Genomic DNA, 27,698 nt, shown 5'->3' on the forward strand with positions numbered 1-27,698 from the left:
GAGTGACCAACTATATTGTTATCTTGGGAATGAAACGAGTTATTTATAATTCTACGATCAAGACTTCAATGTCATGGCAATGGCAGCGCCGGTCTCTCCTGTGGTGGCCCTCGAGGCCTATAGCTACAAAATATGCCCAAGTTGGCTCGTGTCTGCCGCAATGTTTCCATTGCTTTCTTTTTTTTTTTATTGTTGGCCACGGGACCCGGAGCTTTGTGCCGGTAGCGATCCAGAAGTTTGGAGCGGGAGTGATCCCATCTTGGAAGTGTACAGGCCGAGCCTCCTGATGACAAAGGCCTGAAACGAAGAATGCCGAATCATTACGCAGCATGTATGGGAATAGAGTTTGTTTACAACCGAATGTAACACTTTTGAAGGGGCAGCGCGCAGGTACTGCATAACATATTTCTGAGGGACTCACTCACCCACACACAAACTTTTAACCCACGCAATTTTAAGTTCGCGAGCGTATCAGCCATAATGTTCCCGCCATTTTAAGCAAATCTGACCTGGGTTGGCGATAGTTACAACAGTAATCAGATGAAATCTACGCCGTTCATAAAGCAAACTTATAAGTCGCATGAGCAATTTACTGCAAAGGCCGTAACAAGCCCACACAATATGGACTTTTTTTCTACACATAATCTATAACCTGGTGCCAATTTTCACAAAAAGAAAAATTAACGAGGCGGCTCGTTAACGTGACCGAGGACACCGCAGGCACCTATAGCTCGTATAGGGCAAGAAAGTAGGGATATAACGAGGATTAAGTCATTATTTGGAAAGATAATAATTAAACAACAGCCGTTAATGTTTCATCACACGTTACTCCTTACTAAGCCCCCCTTTTCACCGAATTTGAATTTGATGTCATATGCAGTTCGCTTAATACTAGGAAAAATTACGAATAGCGGCTGTGCAATTAGGCGAAGCTCCTGAAACCTTACACACACATTCCCCCATATAATCTCCCTTATTTCCTTGCAATTTTAACTTTGCGGCACGTTGAGGTTTTTCAGGACTTCGGGAAAAATTACTGCGTGGTTCGTAAAATATTCTTGCAATGTTCTGGAATGCTTGTATATAAGTAATTTCCTAGAAATGCTGTATTCACTCTACACAGTTAAAACTGTTATCGTACCTCACCATCAGCATGCTTCCTATCCCATGAAATATAAACAACGTGGTTCCTTTATTTCATCGAGGAGACCGGAAAGATAATCTACGCTTCTCGGGTAAAGCAAGAAAACAGGGAGAAAACGAGTGTTCAGTAATTATTTTCCCCCCAACAGCATATTTTTCTCACACACTTCTAGCTTTTAATGCACGTCACAAATAACAGGAAACTATATTTAAATATAAAATTGCCGCCACATTTAGTTCTCTCGGAGCATTTGGGGAAACCGTCTAAGCGTCCCATATAACGCCTCTAAAGACGCAATAACGGGGGTCTGACAATTTTCATTTAGCCCCTGATTTGTCCTCACACTTCAATATTTACCTGGACATCACCCCTAATACGCAATCCATTCCCTCTAAATACAAACTCGTTTAATCATCCAGTTCGTTCGGGACATTGTGAAAACGTGCATACAACATTTTCTGGTTTCTCTAGTTTTTTCTAGCTTCTAGTTGAGCTAAAATCTTCGCTGTAATACAAGTAACGCTGCAGAATAGGCCGAAAGTTTTGAATTTATTGTCAAGTTTCATTACGTCCACAAGATGTTCACTGCCCGCCTGAACTCAAAAATCTATATATTAGCAAGATTGACGCTGTACCAAGTGCTTGCAGTATATGTATACATGCAGCTATTTGAAAAGTTCATATTATACAAATCATCGCTCTCAAAAAAAAAAGAGGGAAAAAAAGAACAGAAGAGAACCCTTTACATGGCCACCACATACTGGTGGCGACGGCAAACACTCAAACATCTGTATCTTCCAGCGCCTTCTTTTTCTTTTCTTTTTTGGAACATTTGGCAAATGTCTTAACAATTTCGCAGCGCAGGTCTAGTCACCAACTGCCTTAGATGTATGCTGCACGTTACAAACTTCACTGTTTTCTCTAGTGCTTGTGGTGATGAGGTGCGCTGATGTATATCGTGCAAATGTGCCGTTACCGCCTTTGCTGTTAACTTAAATAATACACGGGCGTTATTCTGGGCATGAAAACGGGCTTACGTCTATGATGACGTTGCAGATGAACAGCCCGATGGACAGGTACAAGATAATATCCTGGAAGCATCGAAACGCACAATACAATGTGTCAGAAATGTCACTACGATTACGATTCGTTCGCCATCATCATTTACATTCAATGCGTTTCAGCGACGACATGTTAATGGACTATGTGGTCATGTATACGAGGAAAACGCAAATTATAGGATAGTGTTTTACGAGATTCGTTTATTATGTCGTCACCCCCACGAGTTTGCCATGAAAAACCAAATTGGCGTTCACCATACCGACAAGAAGGTTTGAGCTATCTTCCGATGGCAAAACATTGTAGCATTGTACGACCAGAACAAGTGTCCAAGGATTCAAGACTTCTCATTGTCGTGAATCGCCCGTGATGCCTTTAAATGCATCAAACGCCTCGCTCCCTATTATGTTTTATAACTTCAGTTAATGATTTCATTTTCAACGTACAGCCTACCTTGGCCCTTTGCTCACGAATACAATGGCCAAACGACACTGACGTTTATACAGAACGTCTTGAAAACATGCAATCATGAACGTTTTTCGTATAGTCTTCGTTTTGCTATGTTTTAATGTTGTCTGATCGATGAGGCTGATGGTGACTGTTCGACTTAGACTGACACATCCGAAATGTGGCGTGTAGTTATACTACGAGAGGTGCTTTGGTGAGAGCCGAGGGCTCTAAAATAATTTTAACCCCCACCCTCCCCGCACAGACACAGCGAAATTATGAAAGAATCACGGAATCAGGCTCTTAAGATACAGAAGTGTTGCCGAACTCTCGGAAAGAATTGGGCAATCCACTGGTGCATTATTTGCATGAGCTTCACCGTAAGCTAATTTGCACTTTTCCCCTTCCTCCTGTTCACTTTATCCCAACGTGTGCAGAGTTCTTTATATGTGCACGGACCGACACTGTAATACGACCTTTCTCATTTTGCCCAATCAGAATGCCTAGAACTCGTGGTCAGAAGCACAATGCTATAGGAAAGCTGAACGACGGCACCACGGCGTCGGACGTGCCATTTGACGTCACCTCAGCTTACCAAGTATCCGCCAAAACGTCTTTTACACGCTCTCGGCCTCGAATAAATCTTTTCATTTGGTGGCGGTCTATCGGTACTTGAGATAAACAATTGGGGCGCGGGTGAAATCTAGGCTATCTTTCGAGTGTGGGCGTGAACTCGTGGTTTTACGGTATAGCGCCGCGTCAGCGCCAATGTCGAAAGAAACAACGAGCACTGATAAGCGTACCTCTGGCCTCGATGAATTCAGCGACCGACAGCACGGAATGCTATGCCTGCTAGCAGCCAGCCCTTTCCACGGAGATCACGAGAATGTTATCAAAAGCTTGGCTCGCTCCTCGAAATAATGACATAAGCGCCGCGCTTGGTCAACGGCTATGGCAGCACGCTTAATTAGACCGAGGTCGAGGGTGCGATTCCAAGCTGCTGTGGGCGGAGCTCAGAAGTGCTCGCGCGCCGAGATAGCACGGTGAATAACCTCAGGCGTCCAATGTTAATTCTGAGCAGCCCTCTTTCGACCACTTTACGAGTGAGCGTAAGGTGGTCCTGCAATTTACTTTAAGGTTGAAACAGTGTTCTAAGTTATCGACGTATGGCACAGCCTGGTCCTGCAAGCCTTTTTTCGTAACCTTGCGACGTTTCAATATTCGTATATGAGCGCCAGATGAAGCATGAGACCTTCCTTTCCGACCACACCTTCGCACGCTGTGGCGTAAACGCGAATATGTCAAGTGTCTGCTGACTAACGCCAAATGTGCCTGCAGATTATTCTCCGCGAAACTATGCCGGAGAGTTCTGCGAGAAAAAAAAGTTCTCTTTACAAAGTACACGAATGTTGTCTCGCTATATAACCGCAATACAATGATAGTAGGAACGATTTCTAGGGGCAAAGAAGCGAACAAAGAAAACCGTATACGTAATAGGCGCGTCAAATTTTTTCTGACTTACAGCGGCTGGCTGTATACCTATAGCAAACTTACCGGGTCCAGTTTAACGGCGGCCTGTCATAGCAAAGTGAAAATAAGAATCGTTAAGTTTCAGCAGTGCAAGCTGCGGCGCAATAGGTTCAAATTGTCTTTCAAAAAGAGTTACGCAATGTGTCAGCGTGCTTCTCCATAATTTCAGTGGCATGATTTTTTTTCTCACTGCTCCTTTTCATTGTTTCCCAGTCTAGAAACACCGATCGGAGAAGAGCGGCAAGGTGCTTTTGGATTTAAATAACCGCTCTCCTTTGACTACCTCTGACACGCTCTTAAAATTGAGAAAATGATGAAGCACCTGCACAATTATATAAAGCTTGCCCATAAGATTTTTGAAAGAATTGCATGCACCTATCTCCGACAGTGAGAAGTGTTGAGAGTACTCACTTCATCCCCGTTCTCATCCACGTCGGACTGCAGAAGAGAACAAATAGCACGTGTTACACACCGTCAGTCGCTCTGTTTGTTTAGGCGGCGAGCCGTCCACACACTTGGTGCGTATAGATCTGCTGATTGAGCCGGTTGTGCTATTGACAGATACGTTCAGTTCAGTTTTATTTTACTTTTAAACGAAAGGAAACTTGACATGTACCGCTTTTATAGAAAGCTGCACCCTCCGCATTCAGAGAAGGGTCACGCGTGCGTTTTTCGTAAACATCTTTACGAAACTTTCGAAAAAAAGATAATAGTCAACGAGTATTTTTTATATATTTCGTTGAAATATTACAGGCGCTTCACTGTAGTCTACGCAACCTTCCTGGACAGCCTGCGGACAAAGATTTTCTACAAGGAACCCGCCTAGAAGCTTTAGAAGTGTATTAACCCTAACAGACAAAAATGAAAAACTTATTGAATATCTCTGTATGTACCGGGCGCTTTTTTTAAAAGGTCGAAATTTAAAACAAATATCGCCGGTGGCAGTTAGCACAATCCCAATCCTTGATTTAAATTACTTGACGAGGTGCCCAATACTTCTACGAGAAATCAAAACGCCTAATAAGTAACGTAATTACCCTGACTAACTTTTTATTCTATTAAGCTACGGCACATATTTAATTATAGCCGGCGAGTTCGCAAGGCGTATCCACTTGGTACGAATTCTCAGGACCGCACCGGTTCCGAGATATTGATTTTCAATGTGCCCGACGAGACGCATTGGCGTTCCACTTACGTCTTTTAAGAAAACGCTGTTTTATGCATTGAAGCAGAAAAGTGGTCGCCGAGAAATGACCTTCGCGAGATACGATGATAAGAGGTACGCACAGGAGATCAACCCGTTGACGTTAAAGACACCAAACGAGGCGGAAAACATCGCGTGGGCGGTTCTTCGGGCGATCTTAATGCGCCCACTTTCGTTATAGGGCCGAAAGACGAATATTTATCGACGAATGTTGCAACAATGGATGACGGTGTTTTGTTTTAAACCGCGTAAATTGATTTAGCCTCTTGCGGCGTCCTCCTCCAATACTACATAGCATTGCAGCATTGTCGTTAGAAGCCTTCATTAAGAAAGGTAATAAACCACTGTTAGTTAATTAGCGAACGGACTGCGCAGGATTGTCGACCATCTAGTACCCGCCGTGACGAAAGAACGAATAATAAGCACCAACGCGTTCGCAATTTTTTTTTTTTAATCTGTTTCCGTTAGAACGTATATCACACGTACAAAGGGTCTCACGAGGATGTGGAGGAGGTTAAGCCCCTTCTCTCGAAAAAAATAAATTGTCACTCTCTTTTACGAAGTACGCGATTTCGCGCGCTAGTTTCGTAGGAGGCACACGACACGGGTTCGGCTCGTATCGCATGCTTGTACAGAGATGGTGGTGGTGAAAAACTTTCATTGATGCTTGCACAGACCTTTCCCATATTCGCCTGCACTGCGTGCATGCATGCAGCGGCTCCGCGCCCACGTATGCGTGCAGCACCGCGACAAGACCTAGTTGGTGCGTGTTGCAGTATCATCATCATCATCATCATCATCAGCCTGGTTACGCCCACTGCAGGGCAAAGGCCTGCAGTGTTGTTGCAGTGTTGCAGTATAGGACGACTCTTCTTTGCCCGCTGTGCAATTTGCGCGATTTTCGTCCATTACACATGGCCGAGATAGAGGCGCGGTGGCGGCGCTGTCGCGTCACCGGCAGCGAGGGCGAGAGGAAAGTGGGGCGAAAGGAAGCTTGAACGCATGTCGCTGCCATTGGGCTGTTAAAACAAGGTGCTTGCATATATATACGTTTGCTTTCTCGCTTACCACTTGTCGAAGCAACATCGTGGTGTTCAAGCCGGCGGCTCCCTTTTGAGGACGCTGAATTTCGGGGAGAGAGAAAGAGATTCATGATGCCATGTATACTTGGAGGACACAACATTTGCGTGTTTCTCTTTAGCGTTTCTTTAAAGCGACACTAAAGGGAAACAATAAATCAGTTTAGACTAATAAAGCATTGTTTGAGAAACCTGCAGGTAGCCATTTCAAGAAAATAGTTTGAATATTAGATGAGAAAATGAAGGTCCAAGAATCAGCATTTGAATTTCGCGCCGAAACGCCACCGCCGGTACGTCAGCGTGACGTCAGGGATTCCAAAGTTTCTTTAAGCATTTGGGCCGCGTTGGCTGAATAAAGGTTCCCGAAACCTGCCATGTTCATTATTCGGTTTCTTTGGAACACAATGCGGTCAATCTGTACCGCTATATATAATTAGTAGGCCCTAGAAGATGCCATCAAAATCCAAGACGTCACAGCCCCCAGGTGCGGGAACTCAAGTAGGCGTCGCCACCCACATTTCGTTCTTGCGCTTTTTCTGGCTTACCAAACGTCTTATTGTTGTAAGAGTGGTGTTTTTGGTGCTGTAGAATGGTAATTTACTGATACAGAAGAAATCATTTTTCACTTTAGTGTCCCTTTAACAAGCACTATTAAAATGAAAGAATCATTCCCGCACGTGTTGAACCCCCGCTTGCTGTACATACCCACATTACATTCCCGTACGTACACAGTATGTGCTCTGGAGACTCTATACGGAGAAAACCTGTTATCTATAGAGTAACCGCCTGAGCAAACGTGAAGTCGAACCTTGTAGCAATTTAGGCCACTAAGCGCATCTTAAACAGCGCAAGCGACAAGACAAGCGACAAGGGTTGTGTTCTCTCTCGCTCTCCTTTATTTCGTGCTGTCGTTTGCGCGTTTTCAAGATGGCGAGTTTCGACAGCTCAGCTCGTAAGGGACGAAAGCACTTGAGCGACGCAGGAAGACCCGGACGAGACAGGTGCAAGACCTGGTGCCACTCACAATTGCTCGCTTATTTACTTGCATTCGCAACAGTCGTCTCTTCCCCGTCCTTTGGCGCCGTTAAATGCTTTGGCTATGTGTAACCGACTACAGTTCGATTCAAGGTGCTTGATACACTTGGGTCGTCATGCTGATTTTAGGCACGCGTAGGACACGCAGTTGCCGTTGAAAAGTGACTTCAGCACTGAAAAAAAAAGGGGGGGGGGGGCGGGGGAGGGGCTAACGGGCTTTTGCTTTTTTTATACTTGGCCCTTTCGGTGGAAGATTAGCTATCAAACTTAAAAAGCAAATGGCATACACGGGCCCGAAATACCATGGGACAACCAGACAAAACAATATGTTAAAACGTCAGCAGACAGGTACATATAGGTGCTTTGATGTTTGTGATACTAAAACGTAAATAATCTGCCACTCGGTCCTGTATTGTATGCATACCTGGGCGGCAGCGTTGCTCTCGGTGATCAGCTTGTACGATTGTCGCTAGAAAAGGAAGAGAACACGGGGTCTTGTCAGCAACACATAACCCACGGGCAGGCCAGAGACAACACAAGAGAAAAGTCACTGCGTCTTTCTTTTTCAAAAAAAGGAAAAAAAAGTAGAAGAGAGAGAGAGAGATTTTAGGCACGCGTAGGACACGCAGCTGTCGTTGAAAAGTGACTTCAGCACTGAAATAAAAAGAGGGGTGGGTGGGGGGCTGACGCGCTTTTTACTTTCTTTTTTACTTGGCCCTTTCGGTGGAAGATTAGCTATCAAACTTACATAGCAAATGGCATACACGGGCCCGAAATACCATGGGACAACCAGACAGAAAAATATGTTAAAGCGTCAGCAGACAGGTACATATCGGTGCTTTGATGTTTGTGATGCTAATACGTAAATAATTTGCCACTCGGTCCTGTATTGTATGCATACCTGGGCGGCAGCGTAGCTGTCGGTGATCAGCTTGTACGATTGTCGCTAGAAAAGGAAGAGAACACGGGGTCTTGTCAGCAACACATAACCCACAGGCAGGCCACAGACAACACAAGAGAAAAGTCACTGCGTCTTTCTTTTTCAAAAAAAGAAAAAAAAAGTAGAAGAGAGAGAGAGACAGAGAGAGTAGAAAAGAGAAGTGGTGTGTTCGTTTCAGGGGCGTATGTATCATTTCCGGAAAAGATTGCACTGTAGCCATGAGCCCTTTCGACCCACAGTCTCCTCCCGCTTCGTCGCAGTGCTCGGCTTTCTTAGACCACCCAGACACACAGATAAGTATACATGCACCTTAAGAGACAGTGCGGTTGTCGTTCTCCTTTAAGAAATTGTGTGTGTATACGCCATCAGGGGGAGACAAATATGTTGCAACGTTTCGAACCCGTACAGCTTTATTTTCTGCGGAAAATAGAAGAAGCAAGCACGAGAAGAAGTAGGCTGCTTCCATGCACTATAATGTGAACCTTTCTGAGCCGAGACTATACTTATCGGGTGTGCGAGCGGCATACCTTGTTTTCCAGGTTCAACTGGGGCGGCAGTGCTATACTTCCATCAGTAATACGGAAATATTAAGAACAGGAACAATGCGCACAAATGAAAATATTACTATAGGTGATCTTTGTTCAAGATTCCCGTCACATGAAGCAAACTGTCGGGTTCTTGTTCGTCTGCTCCTTCCAAAGAGTATATAGGGTGTCCCAGCTAAGGTTAGCTAGGACTGTTAACTGTTACCTGGTTAGGAAACAGTTGAAAGTTTGCGCACATGTGTGTCTGTCTCTTTTTTGTCCTTCATAGGAACAGTATGTATAGCGCAGCAAGCAGAACGAAGCTCATCAACGAAGAAAAAAAAAGAGAGAAAAGGAAGGAAAAGGTTTCAAAGAACACGGCGCAAAATACACTTTTAAAACCCGACTGAACACCGCACGTCTTATAATTGTATCTGGCACCGTGTTTCTTAAATCTTCGTTTCCATTGAACAGCTTGGCTAACGCTATAGCTGGGACATACACGGTGTCATGCTGATCACGTGCATCAAGAAAACGAACGCACTTGGTTACATGAAATACCTGCTTTGAAGCTCATCTCAACGTAAATCATAACAATAAACTTCTTTCTTTCTTAGTTTTTCTTTTACGAACACACGTTTTAAGAAAGATAGAGATTTCTAAGGGACTTGCGAATGACCACTGCTGCATACACGTGCTGAAATACAATTGGCTTGTACACAGCAACGTGCTACGGCCGGGTGAGTAACGCTTTACCCTTTCATGAACCTTCCGGAAGGAAGGTTCATGAAGAGCCTCCACTTTGTAACTTCCGCAGAAGTGGTTTGCTGAAATACAGTTTTAACACAAACCATAACAGTAACCTTATATTTGCTTGAGAACATCTTCCGAGAAATGCGATAACTCTGGGCAAATTTGCCCATAGTTATCGCATTTAAAACGGGCGCTAGGCAAAGATGGCGCGTCGTCATCGTGCTCACCAATACGGGGCCCGGTGGAGGAATCGTGAGGGGCATCTGCGTCACCATGGCGGACCTCTCGTACTTGACCTGGATCAAGCCACGCAGCTGCAACGTGGTCGGTGCAAGGATGTATAGCATTAGTTACGTTTCAAAACCAGATTCTCTGGTTTTACGTGCCACGACCACGATCTGATTACGAGGCACGCCGTCACTGGGGGACTCCGCATTAATTTCGACCACCTGGGGTCCTTTTTAACGTGCACCCAATGCAGGGTGCACGGGCGTTTTTGCATTTCGCCCCCTTCGAAATGTGGCCGCCGCGGCATCCCCCGCCCTCGGGCATAGCATCGCAACGCCACGGCGGGTAAAAAAGAAAAAAGAAAAAAAAAGGAAGAGAAATAGATATATGCATCAACTTCGTGCTCGAGACGGCGGGATCACGCTACACAACAAAATCAATTAATATATTGGCGAAATTTTATTCCCTTGGTATCCTCGGCGCCACCATTTTCGCCATCCCTTCAACGATGACAATAGAAGCGAGCTTCTGCTCGAACCAGTGATAACTGCAGATAAATTGATTGATTGATTGATTGATTGATTGATTGATTGATTGATTGATTGATTGATTGATTGATTGATTGATTGATTGGTTGATTGATTGATTGATTGATCACCTTGCCTGTGAGGGACACTGAAGGGTGCCGTATATCTATTAAAGACCCAATTTTCAACACACAAAAGCGTTACCGCATCCGCGCTTTATTTATCAAAGTTCCGCCATCAATACGCGAGAATGATGGCACAGCATGCGATGCCGAGCTCAACACAGCAGCACGCCTTTAGGCGTCTCACTCCCATCCGATACGAAACGGACGGGAGTTGAAACTGAAATCTAATCGCTGCGTGATTCTGCCCTGTAAAGCAGCACAATATGTGCTTGATTTCCTTCGAAGGCACGTGATGGAAAATAACTCTCCACTCGTGATGACCTAAATGCCACGGATCTCAGCGAAAATAAGAAATCTCTGAGCGCCGTGTGGCGGCCGTCACCGCCTTGCCACAATCTCTCTTCATATCCACAACCGTTGTGTTGCTCGCGCGTATGCACGAGCATATAGGTCGTTCGCTGATACGTCTGTGCGCGAACTAATAGATAAGAACGAAGACGGACAAGTGCCTACGATCCCCGAGGGCTGAGTGCGAGGGCGTATAGTTCCAACAATACGCCGCCATTGTGATAGATGAATTTGTTTAAACTTATAAAGCACGCATGCATAAGGCCAGCTCACAGACGGATATTTGGTGAATACTAGAACTTCACAGGCTTGCTTTTTTTTTCTTTACGGCGCAGTGAAGATTGCCGCGTTGCCGCTGCACATAACATTAAATGTTGCCTATACAAGTACCTGAATTTCACGTATCGCTACCGTGAAGCTATTTACATTCACACTCTATCGAATCAAGCCCCATCCTCCTCCTCGTCCTCCGCCACCGCCTCCGCGACGCTCCACAAGTACACCAAACCTTTGTATTTGTAGATTCTTGGCGTATGATTTCGCTTTGGCTATTTCTGGATTCAACACTTTTTTGGCTGTTTCTCCCGTGCGCCTAAAGATCGTGCACATAAAAAGGAGTGGACAAAACAAAACGTAGCATAGCGTTTGTTTGAACTAGTTGGTCAGACATACTGGTATAATTAGGGCTTCAAAAAACGGAGACAAAGAGCGCTCGTCCTGTTTGTGTCTCTTCGTCTCTTTTTTTTCTTTTTTTTACGTCCATGTAGTTTTCGTTTTATGTCATCGTGTACGTTCTCCCACTTGCCCAGTTCTCTATTCGTTCTCTTCTACTCGGGATGGGAAGCGCTTAGTCTGGATTAGAACATGTTATACGACTGTTTACGCCTTGCACGTACAAACGGGATGCGTAGCCCACGTCTTCAAAGTTTTTGTCTGCAGATGTTTCGTATCGAGAACTGAACCATATAACACGAATTCTCTCATTTAAACGCGGGTCATAAGCTCACGCTTTCTGTTCAGTATGTGGACCGCAAGTTAGGGGGAGAGAGAGACTGTTGCAAAGAGCACCAGAGTCATTCAGGTGCTCTTGACAAAAGAGTGTGACTGAGTGCCATGCTGACGAATAAAGAGGGCGTTGTTTGGGCGCATGCAGTTTCCAGGCGCTGGATACAGAGCGTGCTCGCTCGCAAGGGAGCAGTGTTGGTGTTTACGCTTAGAGTGATCAGGTCATTAGTGTTTAAGTACTCGTAGCAGCTTCTGTTTGGTATGAAGGCCTGCAGGACACTATTCCGTTAATAGATATCTGCGTTAGGTGCACATGTCTTGTCAGTCACTTCTATCCGTCAAGTAGAAGGAATGTAGAAGCTACACAGTATTCATTGATAATTAGCAGTGCTCCTTATCTACTTCTCTGTACTTAGGTCTAGTCAGGTGACTAATGATATGCACATTTCATCTCATCAGCGTCATGATAAGCATATCTTATTCACCGAATAAGTACAAACGCACTGAAATCATATCTTCAGTACTGCACCGTCATTCTGCCAAAGCCTGTCTTTCATCTGCAGCACACTTCACAAAAAGTGAGGCTGCCTATTCTCCAATTATAGCGGTGACAGTCACTCTTCACGGACTGTCAACACAAAAAGCAACAAAAGCAACAGCGGAGCGAAGGAGAACAATGTGAAGTGTTAACCTGCAGCTAACGTACATGAACACAGAAACACATCACGCCAGGTTGCTGTGCTGTATATGCTTCATTTGCTTTACTATTTCAGCAATTTTACTTTCGCGTTTAGCTGGGCGTATTAGCGGGATCCCATACCTCGGCGTTGAAAAGGCCCAGGAAGATCAACAGGAGGACGGGCCGTGTCTTGCATGCGTGCGTCATTATCGTCATGCCCTTCTGGTTGTCCTTTCGAGAGCAAACGAAATCAAGAGCCGGCGTTATGAGTTAAGCAGCCACTCTGTTTCCCATATGTTACGTGAAACTTGATCCACTGCAAGTCTATATGAGCAGCTAACTTAAAGCAAAACCACTCTTAAAGCACACGACAGGTGCAAGTTTAGAGTCAAAGAACATAGAACAATGAAGGCAGGACAGGATCAGTGCTTCTCACTGGCAAACCACGGGGAAGCTTCACCTCAGGTGCTCCTGTGCTTGGCAACGGAGAAATTGTCTTGTTCTGCATTTATTGAAAGTATTCTATTGAAATTAACTGCATTTAGGAGAGGCAATTAAACATTACCGACTGTAGTAAGCAAAATCTTTATTTAGGTTATTTCTTTCCTTTTGCAATATCTGTCACAAAAATTGGTATGCCTCTATAGCTATACGCAATGAAAACAGATGCCACAATACCGCGAACTACACCTACTGGGACGTCCAAAGTAATACAAGTGAATCAGCGAGGATGATTAAAGCTGTCCTGCAGGCACTCCACGGCAACGTGTGCTAACTGCTTCACACTCTTGTGATGGAGGAGACAACGAAGCGATGTACTTACGGTCACCAGGATAGAGAAGAGCAGCATCAAGAAGAATATGCTGACCCCGAAAAAGATGACTCCGAAACTGAGAGACACCACCATTTCTGCGGGGAAGAGATGTGCGCAGAAAGAAAGGTTAACCGTATAGGTTGTTCACTCAATTGTTAAGAACGAAAATTACAATGAAGACGTTCGTAAAATGCTATTGCATCAAGCCAGAACAATAAATCTTCCGAAAATGGTGTGAAAAGATCCTTCTACACATACTGCACTCTTACGGGCATTGCGTGAACTCGCAACTCCGGTAAAGTACAGCACGTGCGCTTCGATACATGTGTATACTGTGTACTAAAATATGTATGTAATATGGAATACTGTGTACTAGTATACAGTGTACTAGAATTCTAGTACACTGTACATGTGTATTCTAGCAAAACCACTCTTGCCTTCTAGAGCCTCTAGAGGACGGGAGGTATTGAGTTTTGAGCTGCATGCTCAATATTGCCGGCTGGCATGTCCACCATACTCGAGGGGGGCCCTGATGGATTTACCAGTGGTAGTGACGTCATTTACTGGAGTTGCACATAATTTGCATTGTTTAATATATGTTTAAAAACCGCGCTAAATATACGCAGGAGTAGTGCGAAACTAGCTTGCTAAGCCACACGAGGAAAGCGAACGCAGGACTTTCTTTTTTTCTCTTTCGCTCTCAGAACGAAGTGCGTAAACAAATAAACATGTTATAAATACCTCATAAACTCGTTTCGTAGGCAAGTGGGGACTTCAGAATGCTTCAGAGATGTGTTTGTACTAGAAAATACTATGGACCTCCGCCATCAGATCGGTAACGTCTCGGAGGCCACATAATAACATGCACTCTACTGTGCACCCTATTTTTGCCGTGACGCCCCACTTGCGCCATCCAGCTTAAGGTAACTATATGTAGAGTGGCTATGTATCACCTTAATTACGTAGAGTTAAATAGCGACACCAAGCATCGTCTGCAAGCTCTCTGTTTCCGAAAGCAGAGACCGATTAAGAGCTCATGATCACTCGTTTATGAAACATTGGAATTTACTTGATTCTAAAACTTGCCAAGGGTTTGCGAACACCTGACACACTTGTGAACACGAACAACACAAAAAACACACACACAATTCCAAAAAAAATAGAAAAAAATGCTTTCGGATATTTGAAGTAATTTGTAGCGCCTTATCCACGCGGGACACCATCGGTAGCGTGGCCGAGCGGTCTAAGGCGCTGGTTTAAGGCACCAGTCTCTTCGGGGGCGTGGGTTCGAATCCCACCGCTGCCAGATTTTTTTTTCGTTTTTTTTCTTTCTTTTTTTTTTATTACGTCAATGCGCAGTTTGCACAGAACTCACCTTCCCACTGCAGGATGGCCGCTGCGAAGGCCAGTGAGTTTGCGCTCTGCAAGAAGTTCCAAACGCAACGGCAATACCTTTAGTAGCCGCTCACATCGGAAGTGCGACCATAGACTCCTGTAAACATACTTTTTGGGTATTGGAGGTATCACCGGTATTTTTACAAGAGGCTGTGGTTGCAACAGTTCTTTGCTGTCATTACTGTCTTCGCACTCACCCCGCAAATCACGACCAGGCAGGTGATGCCAACTTTAGTCTCGCATGTCCACATGGCGGAAAGACCACGTCGAGTTTCTGCGTGTGTAAAAAGCTTCACGTAAACACTTTCTGTGTGTTTCTCAGGCGGTTGCCGCTATGAGCGAGAAACGCGGGGAAAATGGCCAGAACATTGGCATTCTCCGGCAAAAGGACTTTATAGTCCACACCGAGTGCCGACGCTGTGGCTGTACAGCGAAATCCGAAAAAATAAGCGAAACATTTGGTTATCTAGCAGCCATCATAACCATGTGTGCAGTAGCATGTCAGTGCATGTGCCGTGTTAAACACACGAATGGCAAGAACAGCAACTAAACAAGTCAGCACTGTAGCGCACCCGCGTTTCAGCCAGTTCGGCCAGTGTGTTTCGTGAACATTCTCTGCCATAAAATTGGCACGCAGGTGTATGTAGCGGTTGGTAAAGCTTTTACGATCACTGAGTATAGCGGCCCGTTGGTCTAGGGGTATGATTCTCGCTTTGGGTGCGAGAGGTCCCGGGTTCAAATCCCGGACGGGCCCAGCTTTTTTTTTTTTCCAATAAATTTTTTTTTTGATCACAAGTTTTGTTACATTGCGATGCAACCCAGGCGTTCTTTTTTCTTTGCTTACTTTGGCCTAGCTTTTTGTTGTTGCTGTCGGCAGTAAGCCTCCGAGATCTCCAACGGGACCCGTGCGCGCCGCTCAATTTCGGAGGCCGTGGATGCGGTTTTTAGGCACGACATGCTCGACAGGGCTCCCAGTACGATGTACGACGCGGTACATACTTAGAGTGTTGAAACCTGTCGAAATTTTGGTAAATGCGGTTATTGGCTGGCGGTGCATATGTCGGATTAGACGCGGATTGTACCACGTGCCTTCTGATGAAGCCTGTATGCATAGTCTATCGTAATGCCTGTGTTGCTTCTCTGGCAACGTAGAGAAAGTTCTTCTCTCCGTTCCTGTTGGCTCAGCATATTCTCATCCGAAAGCGAATTTAGAGCGGCGAGTACTAATTTATTTCGTGAATGCATTCAAATGGTGAGAAAAACGGGTGTAGGCAAAAACGTCCCCGTAAACATCGTCCCCGGAAGAAATGGCCTCGGGGAAAATTATTTGTAGGAAAAGCTGTCCCTAAGTGAAAATATCCCAGACAACGCACAACATCCTGTGGACGTCCGAAAGAAATCTTGACATTATCTGGATGTGTTAGCAGAGTTGGCCTGCAGCAAGTACATTTGAAACGCGCACAAAACAGCCCAATACGTTGTGCACTTCGTTGTTCTTATTTTCGCCACCAAAACAAAAACGCTGACGGGCCATATATTGGAGCATATGAAGTGTATATATATGCACACCTTGAAGGCCAATTACTCCTGTACAAATTATAAACGTCGCATTTTCTCCCTGTCGATCAGTAACGTAACACGCAAAGTTCGCCGGATTGTGCCGATTATTTCCCCGTTCTCGCCTTACTAGCAGTCCCAGTGGAAGTGCGGTGGTGGTCGTGGTACGATGTCTATCTCTTACTGGGGCCTGATGACGGTTCGCAAGATTCATGCACTTACGCAGCCCGATGACAAGTTGCAATAAAACTGTGCAAGTTTCATAGCTCCACTCATTTGCATGCAAAGGTAACCATATGTGCCTAGAACAAGCATGACGAATGACATTCATTTTACGTCCCGAGCCTGGGACATAACCTCCATCCCGCATCCAGATAACATCCGAAAAAGATCCGGCCAGGAACTCCGTGGGACATCTTTCAGTTTTTCACATAGGAGGTTTTCTCCAGATTAGCGTACGTTTTAGGAACACCCCTAGGATCTCTTCAACATAGGGGGGAACACCCATCAAACATCTTTAGGATGTCTGTGTGCAACACGGAACTGGGGAACTCTTGCCCTGAAGCAAAGAACTCGGCGGCGGCAAAGTTGGCGAGATACCCGTCGCGGTAGCTATGGCATCGCGCTGATCGGCTAGAGCCCCGCCTCATAATCAGATCGTGGTATTCGTACGTAAAACCAAAGTATGTGCTATTTCTTTAATTGGCGACAGCTGAATTGGCCATGACAGGAAAGCAAACTGCGCACAAGGGCCACCGTCGCGCAGTCATTTGTATATGGTTATATATTTCGCATGACGGTGCACTGTGTTATTGTCATGTGGCATTTCATTACAGCAGTTTTCGCAGCTGTCTATGGCCTTTGGGACCATTTTGTTTCCTGCTTTATACGCGGGGCCATTTCTTCCGCGGCCATTTTTTTTTTTTACGAAATCCGAGAAAAACGGGTGACGTGTGTCATTATGTCGACCACGCGTATACAGCGTCACGTACTGTTCTCGAAGTCGTTTTCCAATTTGATGTGATTTGCTCAATGTGATAACGCGTACGTCGGCCCCCCTTTGTGTTTCACAGAGTAAAACAGCGTGCTGAAATTTCTTTTACCGCGGAGTAGCTGTACCTGTCTCCTGTTCAACTCAATTTTCTAGAGTTCTCGTTGATTCCTTCCAACGAAGTATATACCGTGTGAATCACACTTGTCTAAAGTGGTCGAGTGGCCCGCTGCAAACTGCGCGAGCATTCGCAGCAGGTGTACCTATAGGTGTCCCCTTCATCGGAGCAAACGTACTGCATCGCGGAGTATATGCAGAGACAGCCACCCACTCCCGTACAAAGCAATTGAATCTTGCCAGCACTCCACTGCGATTACAGTGCATAAGCCACTTCGCCTGCAACCGAATAGCGCTCGACGTGTTCTTTGAGTTCCCTACTCAAGCAGGCACAGACGTCGACAGAAATAAGTGCACAGTTGAGGGGGAAAAAGACGAATGATCTGCGCATTTCAATGGCTGGTCACTCTTACCGTTCTGAGACGAGGCCCGGCACGACCGTTGACTGCTCTTCTTCTTCCTCGCTTCAGTCTGCGTGCTCTGGGCGGGTAGGCTTGATGATGGTGATCCCTTCCATCATGACACAAACCCCACGAGGAGGGTTAGCAAGTAGGCTAGCGCCAATTAAGCTATTATCTCTCACCGCGACTGCACCGCTGTCGAAACGACCATGGATGGTGTAAAGGATCGCAAACAAGATCGCTGGTTTATGTGCGGCTTTCCTGCTCGTAGGTTGGCATAAGCGAAGGAAGTAACAAATGAAGAAAGGAAAGAAAGAAAGAGCAACGTACACTTTATCGTTGTCATCTACATTAAGCGAGGATTTCTTGAAGCGTTTCAATTTTCATACTATGCAGAACGACATTTGATGCGCGCAACTTTGTTTCATTTCCAACTAAGGGAAAGGAACCGTTCATGTCATTTGCAGTACAGCGAATGCGTGCGTGATCGGTAAGACGTTTCCTTTTGGCTTTGAGAATGCGCCTAAAGCCCGGTCCACATGGTGCGACATTACACTGCGTTTATCGCAGCTGCGACTTCCGCAAATGCGTACTTCGCATTCCCGTTTCACATGCACCGAGCGTGGCAGCTGCGATTTTCGCATCTGCGAGCATCTAGCGGAGGATTAATTATTTCTGGCGCTAGTTCCCTTTGGTATAAAGAACAAAGTAAAGCAACTTAAAAAAATGTTTTCGTGAAAGTTCTTTGTGTTTGAGTTTGTTACTTCGTCAAAACAAAAATAAATTAAGTAGGAAGGTCACAGTGGCGTGCCTATGATCCACGTTGTTATTGGTTCCCCGTCGTTGCCGCATGTGCGTTTTCGCAGAGAAGGTCAGCACTCCGAACACGGCAAAATCGCACGCCCGAGGGGTCCGACGGCCCATTCTGCCGCAAATGCGAATTCGCAAGTGCGAAAACGCAGCCGAATTCGCGCCATGTGAAACGGGCCTAAGTCGGTATCTTGGCAAGTGCAAATGCTACGCACTCCCACGACATACTGGTATTTATATGCTCAGATCTACCCACCCTCTCCCACCCACGTGGCCACGCGACCACGTGACCGCGATTCACAGTTTCCGCGTTCAATCGGGCCAGTTTACTGGACGAGAAACCGTCTGAGCAGTCACGCCAAACTCCGAGTGGGCAGGCAATAAAAAATGTTCACGTACAAAAAATAAAATAAAAAAAATTTTTATGCACTTGACGGCGGACATTTGTTGCAGTGAGAATGTTTTGGTATTTGTTAATTTGACAATACACAGCTCGAATGTTTGTGCTCGTTAGGGCTAACCGACCTTTCTCACGTGTTAACGGATGCTAACGTTACCGATGGTGCCCGCGCGCAGGGTGCATCCGTAGCCACCGCGCTCACCCTGACATTCCAGGCGTGGGCCGTCACCGGACGGCTGCTGCACGGTCCAAAGCCGCTCAGGATGCCCAGCTCACTGGACCGCTGTCCCGACACGGAGCCCTTCGGCGCCAATGCCACCCTGCCGATACCGTGAGCAGTGAACGTTTAACGGCGTTGTAACTCCATTATGTCCCGTACAGTCCCCATAATATAACATGCCCTAAATCATCGAATCACAAGCTGACATCGACAGGTTCCGGCCCCTGACGTTAAGTTTCCAGAGAAATTAGCGCTTTTTTTTTTAATAGTCTAAGAGGAGAACGTACAGCAGAGGTGAAAGTTAGCACGTCCGCAGTGCAGTGACAGGCCTGTCCTTCTATCAGCAGTTCTTTTCATAACCTAAATGGGTAGAATTGAAACGGTGCTACCAAAAAGCAACGCGAGTTTTAAACTCCCTCAAAAAAAAGGCCGGTATATATAGTGTTAGGGCATAAGATGCTAAATAAAACCGCTCGCTTTCGTGGACAAGGGAAAGTAGTACTAACCTAGCAGTTAGTTCCAGCGTATATATAATGAAGTGATCGCAAAAATATGGCATTAAATAATAACAATGACAATATTGTTTAGAACCATGAATACAGATACCTATATGGTAAAAGAGTATCAAGCGCCCTGACAAACGAAGGCAATCGATATGTTGACTCGCGAGAAAAGCAAGTGTAACCGAAGGGCAAGGGCTGCAATGAACAATGGAGCTTTGTGAGGCAGCTATAGGTGCGAGGTATTACGATGATTGTTGCAATGGCTGTCGTGTAAGTGAGAAGCGCAGTGAGGGTCTAGGGGTGACCAGAATTAAGGGCGATATAGGTCAATTGGCTTGGTCAAACGCCGGGAGGAGAAAACACCAAGTGCATAAAGCCGCTCACGGTGGCATGGGCTGACGCAGAAACAAATACTTTACGATACACTGAAAATGGGGAATGGGGAACAAAATAATGTAGAACGAAAGAAAATTCCTTGCTTCAGTAATCCCACCAATGGCAGATTATACAGAGGGATGAATCAGTGATTAGCGGAATTGCCGAGTCTCGTTGTGGTGTCGATATGGTGTCGATATGGTGTCGATATGGTGTAACCAAAAGCCTAGTGCACTGCCCTGCAGAAGCGAACCGTATAGCAATGTTGTTGAATGATCACGAGCGGTTGCTCATACACACGTTAACAAAGTAAAAAAAATCTAATTTTGCAAAAATAGGCCACGTCTCACTGAATTTTTGCTATGCAGAATATATATATATATATATATATATATATATATATATATATATATATATATATATATATATATATATATATATATATATATATATATATATATATATTCTGCATAGCAAAAATTCAGTGAGACGTGGCCTATTTTTGCAAAATTAGATTTTTTTTACTTTGTTAACGTGTGTATGAGCAACCGCTCGTGATCATTCAACAACATTGCTATACGGTTCGCTTCTGCAGGGCAGTGCACTAGGCTTTTGGTTACACCATATCGACACCATATCGACACCATATCGACACCACAGGGTATATATATATATATATATATATATACCGAGTAAGATCTCTTGCGGAATGCCGGCAACCCTGTGCTAACATTGGCTTTCCGCCACCACCGTGAAGGGATGTGTGGGTGATAGAGTTTCCTACAGTATACTAGAGGGAACTCTGGCGCTGCAATCGTTGACCCACCATGGGAATGATGGGAAGTACATGGATTTGTCTGGTCTTCATGCTTGTGGATTCAGGCGTTCTTGTGGCTTTGTATATTATGCTTTATATGCCTTCATTGCGTTAAATTTCAGAGCAATCTATACCCTTCGAAGTGCAGAAGACGCTGCGAACACGCACAATCGCTACGAACTGCAACGATTGAACTTGTCGCGTTGGCCAAATCGAAATGAGACAAACGTCTCAAGGCACTGGTATTGATTGATTTATTTATTGATTGATTGATTTATTTATTGATTCTTTTCTGTCCTGCAGAACGCGTATTAGCACGTAGCGGCCCACTACCACGTCGGGACCGACAGGCTTAGCCTGCCAGCCACATTGTGGGCCTGCTGGACGGCCCAACGTTGCTTAGCCAGGAGTGGATTGCGGAGGGCCGCTTCGCACCTAGCTGAGTCGAGGTCAGGGCTTGTTATAAAGATACATCCCCAAAGCCCCCAGAGGTACTCCTTTAATATCCTTATACGATGGTGGCGGAAAGCCAACACGGGTACAGGGTTGTCGGCATTGGTTGTCGGTCTGTATTTTCACTTGTCGGCTGACTCTTTTTATAACTCATTCTCTCCCTTTCACATGACGTAGGAGTGAGCAAGAGGCGACCGTGTTTTTCGTCTACCGACTGTCAAGCTTCTGGAGCGGCATGTTGTCAGCGTGGGCCACCATCTTCATCGGCCTCATCATCAGCTGGCTTACTGGTACGCAGTCCACTAGCTCGAAACTTCACATGATTACAAAGATTTAAAAAAAATCACCGACGATTACGGAATACTCTCTAACGCGAAATTTGAGCGCAGCTCTATACGTGCTTTCGTTTCGCGATATATTGGCTGGTGCGGACAACCTGTCTCCTGCGGCACGTTGCAAACGGAGCGAAGTGTGGCGCGACCGCCTCGTTAATCGGGAGTCCGTGAGAGGCAGCGCGGGGGTGACACGTGGGCGCAGTTCACAGCAGCAGCCCCAGACAGACCACCCAGACGACGCGCACTACTCTGGCGCCATCTCGCAGGCATCGTCACCGCATGCAGTGCGCGCCTTGCGCGGCACTACGCTTTTCTTCTCACGCTTTCACCATACCCTCCTCCGCTTTCCTCCTCACGCTCATCTTCCGCTGCGCTGCGCGTTCGCTCTTTCATCCTTCGCTGTGCTCGTTCGTTCGGCTACGCCGACGCTCGCCGCAGGAACGGGCGCCTAAGAGCTGCACTCTAAAAGAAACTCGCAGTTTCGCTAGACAGGCGAAACACTAATTGACAGCAACAGCGAAGTATTAGACAATTATGTACACAGTAATTAAGGTTAATATAATTCCACGGACCACATAAGTTGCACGAAACATTCACTCAAAACAATTGTGCTGTCCCGCGCACGTCCCTGCGAGGACAGAAGCGTTTCTTCCCGAGCTACAAACACCAGGCCGAGAATACGGACAAGCGCCAAGCCTACATGCATGCATCCGCTCGGTGCTATAGCGCGCTCTTTTGTGAGTGAAAGTAAGAGAAAGAGAAACTAAATTGGACGCAAAGGACCGAAATAAAAAAGTCCATGGAGATTTACAAAAACGGCAAGAATGAAATCGAGAGGGAAAATCTGTATGGTAACAGTGATTTGCTATTTGAGGCCCGATCAGCTGGCTGGCTGCTTGAAGACAAAAACATACCGCAGCAAATATGCGCCATAGTATGAAGAGTGTGTCTGTGTGTTGCAACAAAAGCCTGGAAGCGACTCAGCTTATCGTAATGGAATGCCAAGATATTCACCAAGCGACACCCACAGGTAAAGTCAACAAGTTTTCAGAAGCGTTGGGATCCAAAAAAGAAATATCGCCGCCCGAGCGCTCCGTACAGATGGTTAACCAGAAGCTGAAACGTACGGCCCTGTTGTTTATCAGTGGGTTAATCCCGGCGGTTCATTAAACGACCGGTTGGTAGGCTGCGAGATCCTCGGTACTCAGTTGCTGCTTGCGCTCGGCTGCGCGAGCCTGTTCTTGTGCCCAGGCTGCAGCGTGGGCACGGCGTAGACGAGCTCGTTCTCGGTTCTACTCGCGGCGTTACTGATCGACAGCTGCCTGCTCCTCAGGAGATACGTATGAGAAGTGGCCTACCCATATCGAAGCCGTAGAGAAACTGCTGCGCGCGTGCTCGGCTGCGACGCAGAGCAACGAAGTCACTACTGACGCAGTCACTACGGGGTTGCGCTGGAGGAGTTTTTGGCGTACAAGCGACGGATGGGCAGGCGGGCGGACGAACGAATACCATATACAGCTTCGCTGTAAAAGGATGGACGGATTAACTGGTCAGCAGTCGAGATAAGTAACATCGGTGTCACACGACCACTTTCGATCGCTGTTGCGCCCGATTCGGATCTGAAATTATCGACCACGATTAGCTTGCTCAAAGGAATTCGATCACGATCGAAAGCGCGCCGTATCGAACCCGATTCGATTAGCTTAGAGTAGATAGGTTTAGCGTATTGGCGGGAAGAAATGTTAGGAAAGAGATTTTTGGAACCGGAGTCGTTGCAAGCGTAGTTGACTCTACGATATATATATATATATATATATATATATATATATATATATATATATATATATATATATATATATATATATATATATATATATATATATATATATATATATATATATATAGAGAGAGAGAGAGTTTGTAGTGATGCGACAGATGTAGTAAAACCTGATTAGATCAACCAGGCTATAGGTGACTATTTGTCGCCGCCCTGTGTTAAAACGAATACCAATAATAATAATAATAATAATAATAATAATAATAATAATTACACAGGCGAAAGAGGAGATGCTTGGTTTATACACCCTTCCTACAGGCCCGTTTTCACGGCGATCCCGTGGTAGAGTGACCCGAGGGCGCCGCGATCAACGTTTGCGTCAGGTGCAACGGCGCGCCAGGTGTTGCATGAGAGGAGAGGGCATGGACTCGACGCCACGTCAGCCTCGCTCTCGGGAGTCAGTTTTATCCGCGCGTTCTTTGCACGCGCAAGCTCTCGCCTGCGTTCCAACTTCGCCTCCGTAATCACTATAAAAATATGAATTTATTTAAAAAAACGGAATGAATTCGAAAAAGGAAAGACGTTCGTGGTAGTGAGTTCGAACCTACGACTGCATGCTCGGAAGAAGAGTGTCTTACCCACTGGGCTAAACCAGCGTCCTAGATAGCAGGCCTGTGCACTCTGCTTCATATCGCGCTACTTGGAGCGCAAGTTTCATTACCAGCCCAGCGTGACGAAAGCGGTGAAGTCAGAATCACCGCGGCTTACTCAGGAGGGTCCCCGTTAGACTATACGGCGGTCGGGCAAGGTACCATGGCATAACGGATGGAAGTGCACCGGCCTTGTGCTGTCTAGGAGGTGTTGACCAAGTGCCTCAGTGCGCTCGCCTGCCCACGAGGAGCTCATAACGTTAAGGGCCGCTCAGCGATATTCAACTGGACATTAATGCTTCTGCGTTCAAAACTAATAAGTGATTAGGTGTCCTCGGGTTTCTTGCCAATCACTTTGAAGTACCCGCTTGTCATGTTTCTAACTCAGTGACGTTCCTCGGTGCGGACTCGTCACGGTGGCTTAACGGCTATGGTGTTGCGCTAAGCACGAGGTCGCGGGATCAATTCCGGCCGTGGCGGCCGCATTTCTATGGGGGCAAAATGCGAGAACGCCCGTGTTCCGTGCATTGGAGGCACGTTAAAGATGCCCTGGTGGCCAAAATTAATCCGGAGTCCCCCTCAGCGGCGTGCGGCATAATTAAATCGTGGTTTTGGCACCCAAAATCCCCAGCATTCGTTTTTCGGTGCAGTCGCTATCTGATTGTCTATTTTCTACCTAATCGTTCGCGGGTGCTCTCAGTTGCTGCAGATTTGTTCTAGCCGCGCACGGAGGGCTTGGAACGTACACGTTGTGTACCTTGCAATCACCATCAGCCTTTTTGTGTGCATGTGTGTGTGTCCACTGCAGTACGAAGGCCTCTCCGAGGCCTCCTTGGGCCTGTCTTCAAGGCCCTGCTTCCGCTAGCTGATTCCTTGCGCCTGCAAAGTTCCTAACTTCATCACCCCGCCTAATTTTCTACCGTCCTCGACAGAGCTTCTCTTCCCTTGACACCCCTTCTGTAACTCTAAATGTCCGCCGGTTACCTGACCTACGCATTACATCGTGGCCCAGCTCCATTTGTTTTTCTTAATGTCAACTAGAATATCGGCTATCCCCGTTTGCTTTCTGATCCACACCGCTTTCTTCCTGTCTCTAACGTTACGCCTAACATTTTTCATTCCATCTTTTTGCGCGGTCACTAACTTGTTAACCTTCAAGTGTCTGCATCTCATATGATATCGCCGGTAGAATGCAATGATTGTAGACTTTCATTTTCAACGACAGGGGTAAGGCTCCCAGTCAGAACAAGTAGGTAATGCCTGCCGTATGCGCTCGAACACATTTTTATTGTTCTAGAAATTTCCTCCTCCTGATAAGGGTCCCCTGTCAGTGATTGCCCTAGCTAAACCTACTTCTGCACAGACTCCAGAAGCTCACGAATTCTTGTACCCTACCGGGCACTAAACATTACCTACATTACCTTTGTATTCTACATATTACTCTTCAACCTTACTCTTGCATTTTCTTGGTTAAGGTGCTCAATCATATGTTGCAGCTCGATCATTCCCAGTGTTACCGAACAGGAAAGTGTCATCTGTAAACCGAATGTTGTTGAGATATTCGCCGTTGATACTTACTCCGAAGCCTTCCCAGAATTCTTCTAAGCATGCAGCGAGATATAGATATAGCGTTGGATATATTGTGTCTCGTTGCCTGACACGTTTCTTGATAGATAATTTTCTACTTTTCTTGTGGAGAAGCAAGGTAGCTGTGGAATCTTTGTAGACATTTCCGAAGATATCCTATAGCATGCCTCCTGTACTCCTTGATTAATCAATGCCTCCATGGCTGCTGGTATTTCTACTTACTCAAATGTCTTTTCAATATCTATGAAAGCCACATAGAGAGGTTGATAGTACTCCGCAGAGTTCTCAGTTACCTGATTGACATGGACAAGATCCATTGAAGAATATCCCTTCCTGAAACCAGTCTGATTCTCTTCGTTGATTGAAGTCAGGTGTTGGCCTGATTCTATCGGAAATTATATTGGTAAATATTGTACAGAGTACTGAAAACAAGCTAATGGGCCTATAATACTTCAGTTCTTGACTTCAATTCATTACTTTGTAAAAGCTTGTAGAAAAGACGTATTATCGTTATACCACTCGATCGCTTACTCTGTGGACCGTCACGAAACGTTCAGCTTCGAACATTCGCGTGCTGTCGGTGTAGACAGTCACCCATGCTGCAGTTCGAGTAGGGTAGATGTGCGTACATAACGTGCGATAAATTTAGCTTACTATGCTAGGAAGCGGCGCTGTGTAATTAGCGGTACTCACTCTTACCGACGTTCCGGGGTTGAAACACTTTCTTTGGAGGTTGGCGATACGTACAACGCTGACGGATGAGTGAATGTTTTTATCTCGAGGAAAGTCCTGCTTCACGAAGGGCCGGAAACACAGGCAGTCCTTGTGTAGCAGCTCCAGCGGTCCGTGAACCACACAGATGCGTTGCATTCCGTAGTATGCCAGTCACTGTTTTTGCAGCCAGCAACTGCACTATAACGTCTTCCCTATGTTGTTCCACATTTTGCGGCATGAATGGCGCACAGTGCCTTAGCAATCACCCGACAGCTCACCACACAGTAGCACGGCAGAAGAGGTAATGGTTTCGCATTCGAGCCGCTTGTTCGAGCTGTTCGAGCGCTTTCGCTTGGGGCAGCTTGAGGCATGGCTTGAAGCAATGTGTGGATCGATGAATGGATCCATAAGTGGATCAATGCTGTGACCGTACCCTTTGAAACAGGGCGGTGGGTTGCGCCACCAAGACCTTGTTGTTTTATTGCTTATGGAGGACAGAAACAAAACAGGAGAGGCGCTGACGTCATGTCTTTGAAGCCGGAAATGCAGTCATGTTGGTGTGCCATTTTTCTTGGCGCTTCCAATCAGCTCGCCGGGGCAGATAGGCGCGAGCTTTGAACTTGCATTGCAACAAGCCGAGGGAAGTGCGTTCTGCCGACGTGCGCCAGAACAAAGCCTACGAAACTTCTGTAACAGTTTCCGTGAAGAATTAATATGCGCTTTTTTGCTTTTCCGTGGCGCGTTGAAGAAAACGACGAGGACGTACCTGCGCCGTAATCACTTGGTTTGGTTGCTCACTGACACTCACGCTCATAGACCCTAAATAAATACACACCACGCTTCAAAGTCAGCTTGTCTTGCGAACAGAATGTGCTGTGAGGAATACACGGGTCGAAAAATCTTGTCTCACATTTCAGAGGCCGAGAGCGGCAGCGAGAGCTTCAGAAGCGCGGTTGCTATGGCAACGTTGACTTTTGGGGTACCAGTCTTAGTGCACTTTTGTGAAAAAACAGCGCGTGACTTCCGCCATACTTTCTGCAACACGTCGACGTACTGACTGGGTCATCTCCTATAGTATACGATTTCCTTCCACCATGATATTGCCTAATGTCCTACCGATGTAAAAAAAGAAACAAAAAAAAACGCCATGATGTT

At 46.0% G+C, this 27,698-nt stretch overlaps 2 protein-coding genes and 2 non-coding genes across 6 annotated transcripts in view; 3 read left to right on the forward strand and 1 right to left on the reverse strand.

The window, feature by feature from the left end:
- LOC135900285 (sodium-coupled monocarboxylate transporter 2-like) overlaps positions 1 to 27,698 on the forward strand; it is a 76,740-nt gene that overhangs the window by 40,490 nt on the left and 8,552 nt on the right. For all 3 annotated transcript variants that reach the window (XM_065429735.2, XM_065429736.2, XM_065429734.2), the window contains 2 exons: positions 19,289 to 19,443; positions 21,658 to 21,770. In XM_065429735.2, the coding sequence (XP_065285807.2) occupies positions 19,289 to 19,443; positions 21,658 to 21,770 (268 nt within the window). The remainder of the gene's footprint in view (positions 1 to 19,288; positions 19,444 to 21,657; positions 21,771 to 27,698) is intronic.
- On the reverse strand, positions 142 to 19,426 carry LOC135900286 (uncharacterized). Its single transcript, XM_065429737.2, has 14 exons — positions 19,315 to 19,426; positions 17,915 to 18,011; positions 15,034 to 15,110; positions 14,817 to 14,862; positions 13,451 to 13,536; positions 12,769 to 12,858; positions 9,943 to 10,029; positions 8,400 to 8,444; positions 7,923 to 7,967; positions 6,453 to 6,506; positions 4,592 to 4,618; positions 4,205 to 4,225; positions 2,182 to 2,235; positions 142 to 297 (listed from the first exon to the last, which is right to left on the reverse strand). The coding sequence occupies exons 3-14, from the start codon at positions 15,085 to 15,087 to the stop codon at positions 187 to 189; spliced, it is 720 nt and encodes a 239-aa protein (XP_065285809.2). The 5' UTR covers positions 15,088 to 15,110; positions 17,915 to 18,011; positions 19,315 to 19,426; the 3' UTR covers positions 142 to 186.
- Positions 14,666 to 14,747, forward strand: TRNAL-AAG (transfer RNA leucine (anticodon AAG)). Its single transcript has one exon. It is a non-coding gene; the product is annotated as a tRNA-Leu (tRNA).
- TRNAP-UGG (transfer RNA proline (anticodon UGG)) lies at positions 15,519 to 15,590 on the forward strand. Its single transcript has one exon. It is a non-coding gene; the product is annotated as a tRNA-Pro (tRNA).

This window comes from Dermacentor albipictus, chromosome 1 (assembly GCF_038994185.2).
Source record: "Dermacentor albipictus isolate Rhodes 1998 colony chromosome 1, USDA_Dalb.pri_finalv2, whole genome shotgun sequence".
In the NCBI taxonomy this organism is placed as follows: Eukaryota; Metazoa; Arthropoda; class Arachnida; order Ixodida; family Ixodidae; genus Dermacentor; species Dermacentor albipictus.